Source organism: Stigmatopora argus, chromosome 4 (assembly GCF_051989625.1).
Source record: "Stigmatopora argus isolate UIUO_Sarg chromosome 4, RoL_Sarg_1.0, whole genome shotgun sequence".
Taxonomy (NCBI): domain Eukaryota; kingdom Metazoa; phylum Chordata; class Actinopteri; order Syngnathiformes; family Syngnathidae; genus Stigmatopora; species Stigmatopora argus.
The window spans coordinates 16,010,622-16,024,247 of NC_135390.1; the positions used below are offsets into that span (position 1 = coordinate 16,010,622).

The following is a 13,626-nucleotide window of genomic DNA, read 5'->3' on the forward strand; positions in this document are numbered from 1 at the left end:
GAAAGAGCCACCTGAAGCACCTATGTACATTGAATTTCCATTTTCTATTTTGCCCTTGTGATAGTTGACTGAGTCATCTTAGATCACACTGAAAGTGAAAGTGTGGAGGCGTCCTTGCTCTAAAAAATGTAACTCTTTCTCCAACAGTGGGAAAAATGCCACTGAATACAAAGTAGACCTTTTTATTTTATTGTTAATGTTTAAAAGCAACTTCTAATATGGCTAAAAACCAAAAGAGCTTTTAAAATATTTTTTACCTTCACAGGTTTTTAACAACAAAGCTTCAGCACACATTTGCAAATCTAGAGTGTATGATTTTTAAGCAGTCCCGATTTCTCTGTCACACACACACACACACACACACACACACACACACACACACACACACACACACACACACACACACACACACACGCACACACACACACACACACGCACACACCGAAACTGCCTCCAGGTCCTAATTTCAAATTCAGACAAGATTCCTCTGTAAAAGCGTAGTCGCTTTTAATGAAGTCTGCTGGTGTGTGGATTTCATTCTTTCTAAGAGCAAACACTGGGCATTTATTACACCACCATGGCACACTCTCAAACACGCATGCTAAATTATTCCTTGTCCTTGCATGCCCCTCCTCACTGATAGATTACACCGAAGACTAAGGACTTTGAAATGAACGAATACCAGTAGATTTGTAAAGGTCAAAAATAATGTTTTTCATAACGCACAAGTCTAATCCATTGCCTTGACAAAAGAAGAACACAGGTAGAAAAAAAAGGAAGAAGGAACATGACATGAAGATGGCCTAATCACAGTAATGTTTTCCTTTGAAGGTCATTCCGCATCACATGGCCCCATCTGGCCACCAGCCAGCTCTTTAATACCCATTTGCCATTTGAATCAACAGTCTGGTAGGAGTCGCTCATCCTTCGGTCGGTCGGCGGGTCGTCCGAGGGCAGAATTCGATGGACTCTCCGTTCTGTAAATAAAAGTGTTGATGTGACACTAGCTCAAAGCACCAATCTGGCAAGTGTTGTGCCAGTTGATCAACAATAACGGGAGATTAAATCAAAGAACCTATTTAAGTTATCGGTAAATTCACAACACGAGAGCACGGTCAATATTGTCCAATTGGCGGGGGGGAAAAATCACGTCAGCAATTTGGAAATGACACGAAAAAAAGTGAAGTCGGCAACTTTACAGAACATTTGCTGATTATAGTAAATGTTGACCTTATTAATGCTTAAATCCAGATATATACATATACTTTAATTCGGTCCAGAAACACTGTGACCGGACGTGTGGTCGCCGGACGTTTGGTCGCCCGGGTGAATATAATTTTGAGAGCTGGTTTCAATAGTAGATATTTAGATATTAAACTCTCTCTCTCATGGATATAATTTTGAGATCTGGTTTCAACAGTAAACTCTCTGTCATGTTGTCAAACGTCCGGCGACCAAACATCCGGCGACCAAACATCCGGGCGACCAAACATCCGGGCGACCAAACGTCCAAGTACCCAGAAACACGACCCGGAGATTACCGAAAAGTGGTCTCACATGGATTAGTTGCACGTAAATTGCAGTCCTGATGAGGAATATCATCGTTCTCCTCGTCATGTCCTTCTCCACAATTCCAAAAATCCATCTACCGTCAGGTTTCAGGTGATTTAGACCCCTCAGATACTCCCCAGACAGAATTCCATGAGCTATCCAACCCTAAGGTGGCGTCTTAGTTTGAATGATTTCATCCCTTCCCCTAAGGAGCAATCTGAAGATTCCATCCATCTCAATCCCATGCAGATTCCTTCGACCACCCTGGAGTTACGAAGACTAGTTTACCCACCTCAAATGAAGCCGCTCTCCTGGAGGATTCCATCAGTGTTTCCCGCTTTGGAAGCAATCTCAAGCCGCCTGTCCTCAGGTGCAATGGCGTGATCAATTCCATCCTGTCTGGAGGTCGATTCAGTTAGTCTCCTCCTCCCTCAGGTGCAGTCTCTGAAAGTATTCCATCAGTCTGCCTGCCTACCTAAAGTGCCGTCACAATTTTTTTTTTACATTCCATCAGCACCTCCCCTCAGGTGCAATCTCTCCAATGATTAAATCTGCCTTCACACTTTGGCCCATAGTTCATTTTACGGCGTGAATTCTATTCAGGTCACCTGATTGCTAACCTAGTCACTAGATGATATGATTGAATACGAGACTGCAGCTGCACTTGTATGATTTTAAATAAATAAGTACATTCTTGCCCAACCTACATGATTTAAATTGAAGTTCCAGCAGACAAGCCAAAGAAGCATCCAAGGCTTGGAGGGCTAAAGTATAGCTTGTGCTGATAAGTGGCTAAAAATAATTCAAGCAGTCTGCCAATGCCTTTAAATATTTCCTACAAAGGATGGAGAAAGTTCCTGCACACCCCGAGACTTCATTAAAACCTTCTCTTCCTTTACAGAGGAGTCTTGTGTGAATGAAAAATGATCGCCTAGAGACAGTGGGTGTAAGATTGGAGCTAGTTAAATATCTATGTACTTCAGTTGTAGGCTGAAGCTGTACCACTGGAGGTGTCTTTTCATAATACAGGATATCGAAAACGAGGGAATAATAATAATGCTCAGTTTTGAGCGGTAGGGAAGAATTTGTGAGGACGTTTGGTAGTTGTGTTTTTCTCTCGTGAAGCTATTGTATCGTAGGGATGATGCACTATACAAATGACATCAAGTCACACGACAAAAGTGGCAGTTTTTTGCTTGAAGACTCCACTTAAGGGGAAAAGTACTGTCTAGATCAGGGGTGTAAGACTCGGGTTGGTTCGCAGGCCGCTTTAACGTCAACTTGATTTCACATGGGCTGGACCATTTTAGATATAATATTTAGATTATTTTTTTTAATAAAAGGATTAAAAGCCCTGAATATTCAGTTTTTTATTGATCTAAAACAATGTTCATTTTAGCTTTAAAAAAAAATACATATTAGATTTTACAAAATGATTTTTGAACTAAAAACACAGAAAAAAAGATTAAACAATTACAATTATTGATTTAAAAGGGGGAAAATCAAGAATTTTAATATACATCTATACTCTTCATTTTAATTTGATCCTAAAACAGAAAGTGGGCACTCAGGATTTACTTTCTTGGGCCACACAAAATGATGCGGCGGGCCAGATTTGGCCCCCGTGCCGCCACTTTGACACATATGGTCTAGATGTCTTTTGGCTTTTTTTGTGGGTGAGTAGTGTTTCAATGTTGAGCAATGTATTGAATGTTTATGTAACACTTTTCTAGAGATTCAATGACCCTCAATGTGAGGATTAAATTGATGGATGGATATACAGGGGTATTCCAATAAGATACAACACGCATAAAAACTATTTGAGCTTTTATGACTAACTTATTTTATATACTACATTCATCAAACAGCAGAAATGTTTGAGTGATTTTGATGATCAACACCAAAGTTAATGTACATATGTAGTACTATCTATTTAATGCAGAGCCCCTAATCACATCGCTTGCTTTTTCACAGCAATTATGTCAATCCACTGATATGAACCCCAATTACTGCTGCGCAATTAAAACAGAAACAGGTAGACCTACGAACCGTTTCATCACTTTATTAATGAGTTTAATTATTTGCAGCAACAAACAAACAAACAAAAAGTCTCTCCCCTTGCATTCTCCCCATCATCTCCTCTATCCAACTGTTTTGCTGCTTTCTCCACAAACAAGTAGGGCTTGTAGTAACAGAGGGGTACACAACAAAAAAAGAAAAAAGGGAAAAATACATTAAAATAACATTCCTTACTACAGTGGAGTGGAAACAAGAGGCAGTCGGACACAGGAGATGGTCCATATGGAAGATTTTTTTGTTTTGTTTTTTTACCCCAGTTTTAACACTCATTCACAGCCATGCACACTCACAATCCTGTACTTTCTGCCCCCAAACACACACAAATACACACGAGCAACAAACCTGTAACATTCTGTTCACATTGAAACTCAATGGAAACAAGAAGCGTTCCACAAAATGACTCGAGGTCCGAGTTGATGTACAGTATCTTGGATGTGACAGTTTTCTGCTCCATGACTACATCATTTTGGAAATAATATACAAAAGAAATCAAACAAGTAGTAAATACAATAAATAAACAATTAAAATGACAACCACAGGCAAGGGGGAGGGTGGGGTTAAAATGAGAAACGAAAGGAGAGAGAATAAAAAGGGAGTTTTTTTGTTGTTGTTGTTGCTGTCCTGAACCAGGGACCAAAAAAGGTAATACCATATTTACAGACTGCGACGGAGGAAAAAGTCTGGTCGCATGAACGCGCCATCTACTGGGGGAAGAAAAAAAATATTACAAGAACAACAATAGAATAATAAAAATAAAATAAGGTCCTTGATATTTACAGATTAGCCGTGTAGTGGAGGAGGCGGGAAAACGAGGAGATAAAAGCGCAATGTCCACGGCGGGGAGTTGAGGGCTCGTTTGGGAGGAAGTCGCTAATGGGTCAGGATGATGATACCTAATATTTATATAAAAGCCCCCCTGCTCCCTGCTTCTACATTTAAAATAACAAGGCAAGTGAGGGGTGATGGGGGGAGTTGCTGCAGTGTGCTTCCTTTGTCATAAATCTTTTAAAAAAAACAGTCATCTAAAAGCGACACGATTAACCACAGGTGTCTTGCTTAAAAACAATATTGGACTTTTTTAAGGTACAAATTAACACTCACAAGGAGCAGAGAAGGGTTGTACCATTTTAGTGGTGGTGGGGTGTTTATGTGATTGTCATTCTCCAAAAGCCATATGGTGGCTGCACATAATACGGGCTAAATAAAAGGTTAAAAAAGTTTAAAATAAAAAAAGAAAGAGGAGGGGGCATTAAAAGTCCATAATAGAGAGAATGCATGTACAACCCCAAACATCCAACATAACCTGGATTGATGAAGTCAGCTTAAATAGCCTAACCGGGGAAAACAGCAATGCATGATGTGTGCATGTGTATACAGTCTTTCTCAGTGTTGAGAGGAAGAACAGGAAAATGGGAAGATGAAAAGAAAAAAGCATGGCAGGGTGATCTACGTTGGTGTTGGCCGCTCAGGTGCTGTTGCTGATGGAGCCGGGCGCTGATCCGGGCTGGGAGGGACTGTCTGACACGCTGCCATCTGCAGAGCCACAAAGGCATTACACATTTGTCAGTCAAATCCTTCAACGTTCCGTCGACAGAAAACCAAAAGCAATCAAAGTAATAATAAAAACATGCCTGCGTGTGGGTACATTGTTTAAACATTTTCTCCATTATATGCATACTAAAATACTTTGAGCAACATGAAGGTGATCTATAGTCTGTTTTGTCTTTCCCTTTAAAGAAGAAAACGAACGACTAAGTACAATACCAGGCATTTTTAAATATTTAAAATTGATTGTGGAGAGAGGGGAAAAAAAGAATCATTTCAAAGTTGAATTTGTGTATATTCAGCATGGCTAAGACGATGATAAAAAAGACCAAACACCAACGAGGAGAAAAAAAATGTATTGCATTGTTACACACCCTGTGCGTGTGATTCTACGTACCATGTGAGGCAGGCGTCGTTTGTGCACGGGCGTGAGGAGGAATGAGTGTTGAATTCAACTGGGGCTGGATAGACAGCTCTGAGCAGAAGACATGAGAAAAATACCAGGTCAGGTTTCACCCTCCATCAATACTCTGACACGAACGCCGATGGAAACCCACCGACGGGACTGAAGTTGAAGAGGAGCGGCAGTTCCCGCCCGCTAGGAAGGCGGGTGTTGGGCTGGCGCAGCTCGTCGAAGAAGGCATGCGCGCAGGCCTCCAGCGGAGACAGACGGGTGACTGGCGTGTATTCGAGCAGTCGAGAGCACAGGGCGATGGCCTCTGGCGGCGTCCGGGGTTTGAACACCTGAGTGGGAAGGAAGACGTAGGCAATTAACTCAAGTTCCGCATCGCAGGCAACCTTTCTTTACTAATGCTGTGGACTTTGTTTTTAGCGCTGTTATGCGTTTTGAAAAACTAAATACTGTTCAAGCTTAAAAACTTACATAACTGACCCTCCAAAAGAATGGCATCTTTTTATTAAAAAAAAAAATCTAAATGCAAAAAACTAAATGTTTTTATGTAAAGGGATGTACTGAAATAAAAAAATCTTAGCTGAACCTGAAACACAAATTTTAGAAAAACATTTAAAAGGTCTTATGCATAAATCCACTTTGATTATTTATTAAATAGCTCTAGAATTTAAAGAGACATTAAAGAAATGTTTTTTTTTCCTGAAAATATTTCTCAGTATGTATTGGGAAGGTGTGTAGGTCCAATTACTAATTGTTTGGCCCTTATTTGGACGTGTGCACTTTGCAGGGACCAGTTGTGATGTAGGGTGAGATAAAACAGGCCAGAATGGCCTTATCGATTCCTGTGAGTCATTTAGCACAAATTACCTTTGTCCAAGGGTGAGCTTTAATCTGCGGGAATTTGAACTCTGTGTAGTTGGGGTTCATCTCTCGGATCTGTTCCCTCGTCGGAGTCCCGAGAACCTGAAGTGAAAAACCCCGTGTGAAAAACTGGTTATCATTATGAATAACCAACCAACTCAAATTCCAATGCAGATATTTAGATCTCATGACTGAATCTAGCGATGAGAGGATTGTCATATCATACATACTTTGATGATCTCTACTAACTGGTCCACACCGCTGTCGCCCGGAAAGATGGGCTGGCCCAGTAGCAGCTCGGCCAGCACGCAGCCGGCCGACCAGATGTCGATGTTGGACGTGTAGTCAGTGGCGCCGAAGATGAGTTCCGGGGCACGGTAGTATCGCGAGCAGATATAAGACACGTTGGGCTCGCCGCGGACTAACTGCTTGGCACTGCGGGCACAGGAGGGGGCAGAAACCATTAGCAAGAACGATTGCCGCGTAATTGTCCAAAACAAGCGAGGCTTAGGTGGTGTGTGCAAGCTACTCAGCACACGTGGCAATAGAAAGAATGTTGATGCACAACAAGTGTAATGTGTGCATCTAACCTGCCAAAGTCACAAAGCTTGAGGATGGCTGTCTCTGGGTCCACCAAGAGGTTTTGGGGCTTGATGTCTCTATGACATACGCCCTGGGAATGGATATAAGCCAGGCTCCTGAACAGCTGGTACATGTATACCTGGTAAGACAAGGACACTGCGGTTAAATACATAAAAAGTCAACTGGATTTTTCCATCTTCTGCTTTTAGTCCAGATCTTCCTGAATATTACTGTGCGCGATATTTTGACTTGTGTATGACCTACACTGAACTTGAGTCAACCGATATGGCTTTCCAATGTGGGTGGCGGTCCGGTTAATTGTGACTCACATTCTCCGATCATTGCGCAACGGCTTTTCGGCAGAGAATTATTAAACGCAAAAACTCCCTTTTCTTCCCAAAGACTAATGAATGTGTGGGCATTTCTTCCTTGTTATTTTGTCATCAAGTGTAGGAATGCTGGGTGGTGTCAGGCCCAAACCGCAAAGATGTGTGTAATAATATAAGATTCTGAACTGTAACATACGTAGTTAACAATGGGTGTGGTTGACCATTATGGTCAATTTCAAATTTTGAGATGTAAGCTTTTTATTTAGCAATGCTCCATCCTTTGAATGGGCGAGGCAATAGTAGGGTTTTGAAGCCACTCAACATTTAGAGCTAGTTTTATTTGAGGAAAACTAAAAATGTGAAGGTACATGCATTTCAATGAGAATTAAAATAAATAAGACTTTTTCTTATAGGTGATAAAAGTTTTTCATTGTGGGTATAGTTCACTGTTTTGTGGCAGACGGCAAGCAATTGAGCATGACAAATAGCCGTCATCATCACCGCAACCCAAGCAATGCATCTCAATGTGATGACAGACAAAATGACTAAAAGTGAGCAATGTTTCTTAAAGGAACGGCAAAAGTGAGTGAGAAGCTGAAGACATGCTGTGACAGATATGTAACCCGGGAGGCAGAGGAATGAGGAGGATGTGTCTCTTAAAGCCTTGGAGGAACTTGAGACTGAATAGCAGAGTTAAGTGGGCCATGAGATAGTCGTTGTGTTCTCACTAGTGCGACACGCACAATAAACACAGAAATGCCCTTTAAATACAACAACCTAGCAGACAAGGAGCCCGGTGGCTTTCCTTGCTGCACTGTTTCTGTAATCCTCAAAACAAGCCGAGCCCAAAAAAGAAAACATTCACCATTTCAATCACCTGAAGTAGGCAAACCTTCCTCCTGCTCTATGGACACTCCTATTTTTGTGTCATCTCAGAAATACAAGTAGGGCATGTTTACCTTAACATAAATGATGGGGATGGTGGTCTTGGCCTTGTTGAAGTGCCGAGCCACCCTGTACACCGTCTCGGGGACGAAGTCCAGCACCAAATTCAGGTAGACTTCGTCTTTCTGCATGGGACAAAGAGAACAAAGCAAATATTCAAGTCCAAATCTTGTTCGATAAAACGCCACATTTATACAATATCTCTAACTCAGTGGTTCTTAACCCCAGGGGTTCGATGGAGCCTCTGGGACGAAGGTCAAGGCACATCGACTCTTCATAACATGCCCTGCTTGACCATCACTGGCTGTAGATGATCACGTGACATTGCTTGGCCAATCAGTGCTGCGAGGAATTTATATATTTTGAATTTGAAAAAAAAAAAAATCACATTTTATTTTATTTCGGTGAATGCGCTTATGAAACTGGCGGGGTTCGGTAGCTCCAACAAGGTTAAGAACCACTGCTCTTACTATACCGTTAAGTGCCTTTATTTCATACTTACCTGTGGCCAAAAAGTGAGGCATGGCGACTCTGGGAACAGATTTAAGAGCCTCTCAAATACCTACACATTCTCCTTTATTTTTGTCTCATTTCCTCTCTTTGTATTGATATAATAAAACCACCACGTCAAGGGAAATAGCTTCTTCCTTGACGAACACCCAATGTTGTGGCTTTATACATACACGCACAAAAAAACAGTACCATATTGTATACTTATGTGGCACCTTAAAACAGTTCAACACAAGAACAACAACGTTACAGTTACGCTATTGGAGCTAGTTGGTAGAAGTGCGAGGATCAGTTGGCTGGTGCACCGCTCTGAGTCAGTGACAGTTCAATTACATTCCTTGGTGTGCGCCTGGCCTTCTACCGCTGCAGAAGAGGAGTGGCGGTCCAATGGAAAACCGTTTTGCCAGATAATGATGTCAAACTGGATAATTCATCCAACTATGAATTAAGCCTTTGGCAGCATGGTAAAATATAGAATATTGCGTTGAAAAACAAGGTCAAAGAGTAGCATGTACACAAACCTTTTCACCACTGGAGTAGAAGAAGTAACGTAGCCTCACAATGTTGCAGTGGTCCAACTTGCGCATGATTTGCAGTTCTCTATTCTGAGAAACAAAACAAAAAAGCAACATGGTCACAAAGCACATTGTGTGAATGTTTTTATTCACATAACTAAAAATAGAATACAAAATGACTTCTTTACTTAACAGTGTCTGCTCACCTTAAACCGTTTGTCTTGCAGCACTTTCTTGATGGCCACCATCTCCTGGCTGTCAATGAGGCGCGCCTGGTACACCACACCGAAGGAGCCATTACCTATCACCTTGATGTCTGTATACGAAACTTCCTGCGGACGGTCGGGACCCTGGCCCGGCGTGGCCACAACGGTTGTCACTTTGCCACTGTCACCTGTCAAGTAAGGACACATTTATTGCTTCACCCTAACCCCTGAATGCATTTCAATTAACGTCTAAAATGCATTACTACTAAACAATCATTGGCCTTCAAAAACAAACAAGAGGTTTTGATTGATCGTCCAATCCTGTTCTATTATTGACTAATGCATTTTACTATGCCAGAACAAAATGCCACAACATCCTTCCGCTTCAGTAGTGCCATGAGCACTACATGTGGTCCACAGGTTGATTTGCCGTAATCCGGGATCAGATTATGCCGTACTCTCTTGGAAAGTACAAGGTGTGCTAAAATAGTCAAACAGTGTCACTTCCGAGCTAATGGTTGATGGAAAAACGTGCTGCATGAGATCAAACAGTAACTGACAGAGGGAAAAGTGTGTGCGTGTTTATCGGTGTGGCGTTTGGGGTCGAGAGCGATTTGATGAATCAACACCAGGAGCGATGACATTGGGGAAGGAGAGAAAGGGAGCGAGACAGAGCCTTGTCCCCAAAGCGCTTTTGCCAAAGCACTGTGATTAAAATGATGTGGACAGTAGCGCACCCACAAGTGCTACTCCACTTTCACAGGGCTTGTTCGTTTTGCACGTCTCAACAGGACCCCTCCGGATCGCTGCCAGGCCTCAAAATGGAGTAAGACCTTGCATCCTGGCACACCCAGAGAGACAAATGTATCAAAGACAGCCTGCGTCATCCTTGCTGAACACTAGAAACGATGACTCTGTTGATAGCGGGATCATTTGTCGAATATCATTCATTGTCCCGCACCAGATCTAAATTTACCCACATAAACATTAGCATTTCTATGAGTGATGCATAGATGCCACTGTTATTCAAAGTATTTACAGTTGAATAGTTGCTTATTTATACCAATATCTGACAATGCATTGCAATGGTGGTGGATTTAGTATAGTTCAGAAACTCAAATATTTTTTTAACATCCAAGCAGCAAAATCCAAATGAAACTACGCGATAAAGTGTCCAATTTTGTTTTTAATTTAGTGCCAAAGAACAGTCTAAGGGTGAACAGAATGACAGCATATCTAGTGAGCTCAGTGAGCAACAAAAGGGTGAACTCATACCTAAGACCGTATTCACATCTGCACTGTTTGGTCCAGACTAAACCCAATTTCCTGGTGTTAAGTTAATCAAAGCCTATTTTTTCATTTATGATGGCAACAAGTCCCCCAAAACAACAGACAAAAATTACACAAATACCGACCGGTATGCGATTAAAATGTCTCATGTGCATTGGTGCCAGCAGCGAGGGGTTTGTGATCTTGAAGTTCCAAGTATAATAGGTAATTAACAGTGTTTAAGTTATAATCATTGTGCAGTTAAGATATGTGGACTACTTGGGCCTACTCCTATAATGTACACAACAACAGTGTGTACATTCCATGAAAAGTGGTTGGGTTACCAGATTAGTGTATTTTTCCACTGGATATTTGTGAATTTTTCTATTGGTATGTATCTTGATATTTGATCGGGTAATCTCAAATTTCTTTCTGCGCAAAAAGGAATGCAGTCCACCTTTAACGTTCCACAGCATCGTTTTCACACCAAGTCAAAGGTTGTTAAATATGGAGCAGCTGTGTCATAGCCACTACTTTAATAATAGATAGGACTGAAGATGAACAGATAGATTTTGTGTTCTTATACAGGCATTAAGCTAAAGATGAATAGGAAAAAAAAACGCTATATTCACAATTCCAATACTTGGTTTTCAAGCTGCAGTAACCGGATATTCGTCGTGACTGTGTAAAAAAAAGGACAAAAACGCATTAAATATCGTCAGAAAAGGCTTTGGCAGATAGGATGAAAAAAAATTCAGACTAATTAGTTATCTGCAAAAACACTGTCAATATTATGCATATATCAGTGACAGGATTGCATAGACTACGATATTCCAATGGTTAGAGTAAAAAATAAATTAATCACATTTTATTAGGAAAGTACCAACTGGTATTAATCACACTAACGTTCACTCACTCCCTGCATATTTCTATTCAAAATCACCTCATTTTAAAACCAGGTAATTTAAAGGGTAATGTTCAAAGACGAGTGTGAAATGATAGTGATAATTGTTTTGGGATTATTAATGAGATACAAACTGTAAAAATGAGAAATTGTTCATATTTAAGAGGCGTAAATGAATTTTAGAGGTCATGTTTTTCCCAGGCACGTCAGCTCTGGGGTCCTGGGTTCAAATCCAGGTCACGTCCACCTGTGTGGAGTTTGCATGTTCTCCCCGGACGGGCCTGCGTGGGTTTCCTCCGGGTACTCCGGTTTCCTCCCACATTCCAAAAACATGCATGGTAGGCTGATTGGAACCTCGAAATTGCCCCTGGGTAAGGGTGTGTGCATGGTTGTCCGTCTCCTTGTGCCATGCGATCAGCTGGGATAGGCTCCAGCACAACCGCGATCCTAATGAGGATGAAGCGGTTCAGAAAATGAGATGAGATTTTTTCCAGACATTTAAGTATGGGGTGTGAGGACATTTTAACGGAGGTATTTTCCAATTAGATTTAAGTGTTAAGGACCGTGAAGAACATCTAGTACGCATTTCACAGTTCTCTCTCTCTCTCAATGGGTCAAATTGTATAGCATGGACATGAGAATTAACTATGTAAATGTACTTCCATAACGACAAATGACTAGCAAGGAAGCTAATGCTAAGTCTTCACCTGGGTGACGTTAAGAGGACGAAATTGAAAATGTCAATAATAACACGATGAAAAATAATTTTGTACCAAGAAACATCAGCCAACATAGGTGTCATGTTGGCGTCAATAGTTTATCGCTGGAGAGGTTGATTATTGGCTGAAAAACAAGGGTTTGGATAGCTGGCTGGCTAGCTCAAGTTAGCCAGCCAGCTAGCTGAGATGGGGCTCAGCGACAGTGATCGACATTATTTAAACAAAATGTCTACATCGCCATCTAACATATCGCACAGGAGAGATGACTTTTGCGATAAAAGATCTGATATGGCGTACGGTCATTTGAAAAAGGACACTTACGGGGTAGTTTAAGGTTGCCAAAGCTCGTCGAGCTACCTCCGCTGGATTGCGAAGCCCCCGACTTTCCTGTCGAGCTTCCGCCGGCTACTGCCGATACGGCGCCGGCTGCAGCGGCTCCGGGAGGCTCGGCGAATGAGCTGGTCCTGGGCCGCCCGCTGCCGCTCATATTTGTGTGAACTAGAGCCAGGGTTAACGACGAACGTTACTGACAGCCAGCCAAGTCACACAAGTCAAGACCTAGGAGCGAAAAAAAAATTCCCATGGAAAAAAGAACTACACTTACAGCGTTCTTATACAGCTTTTCGCCCCGTCTCCCCCTTTCTTCCTCTGTACTGTAGAACGATGATGGTGGGGGACTGGGGTGTTGACGCACGGTGACGTAACAGCCGGAGGGGGTTGTGGGAAAATGAGTTTCAAGGTAGGACCTGTCATTTTGGCCGCGGTGGTGTGACGGACGGGATGTGGAATTATGACGTTGTCGGGTCATATCGCATGGTAGTCAATGTTCGATCGTAAATATTTGTTGAATGAATTAAACAGTACCTGTAGGTAGCCATAAATGACCTTGTTTTAGCCCTTCGTAAACGTAAAGTTAGACGGCTCTTATGCTCCCAAAATTGCAACAAGTAATATATATGCTATCTAATAATTTTCCATTCCATACATGTTATATGAATAACAAGGCAAAACATTATAAAAATATCTTCATTGTTATTTGCATACAATTAGCTGTTCAACAAAAGTATTTGTGAGTTAGCCAAAACTACAATACCCAGGTATTTGAGTGACGTGATTGGTCCAATCGCAGGTACAAGTTTTAGCTATATAAAATAAATACATTGGGCATAGTTACATTTAAGAAAACGGCGGATCAATAT

At 41.6% G+C, this 13,626-nt stretch overlaps 1 protein-coding gene across 1 annotated transcript; it reads right to left on the minus strand.

Moving 5' to 3' along the window:
* Positions 1-3,597: 3,597 nt before the first annotated feature.
* On the minus strand, positions 3,598-13,388 carry gsk3ab (glycogen synthase kinase 3 alpha b). The gene is made up of 11 exons (XM_077599462.1): positions 13,032-13,388; positions 12,749-12,925; positions 9,536-9,723; positions 9,336-9,419; positions 8,319-8,429; positions 7,039-7,169; positions 6,679-6,883; positions 6,455-6,550; positions 5,733-5,919; positions 5,573-5,650; positions 3,598-5,163 (listed from the first exon to the last, which is right to left on the minus strand). The coding sequence occupies exons 2-11, from the start codon at positions 12,912-12,914 to the stop codon at positions 5,096-5,098; spliced, it is 1,314 nt and encodes a 437-aa protein (XP_077455588.1). The 5' UTR covers positions 12,915-12,925; positions 13,032-13,388; the 3' UTR covers positions 3,598-5,095.
* Positions 13,389-13,626: the final 238 nt, after the last annotated feature.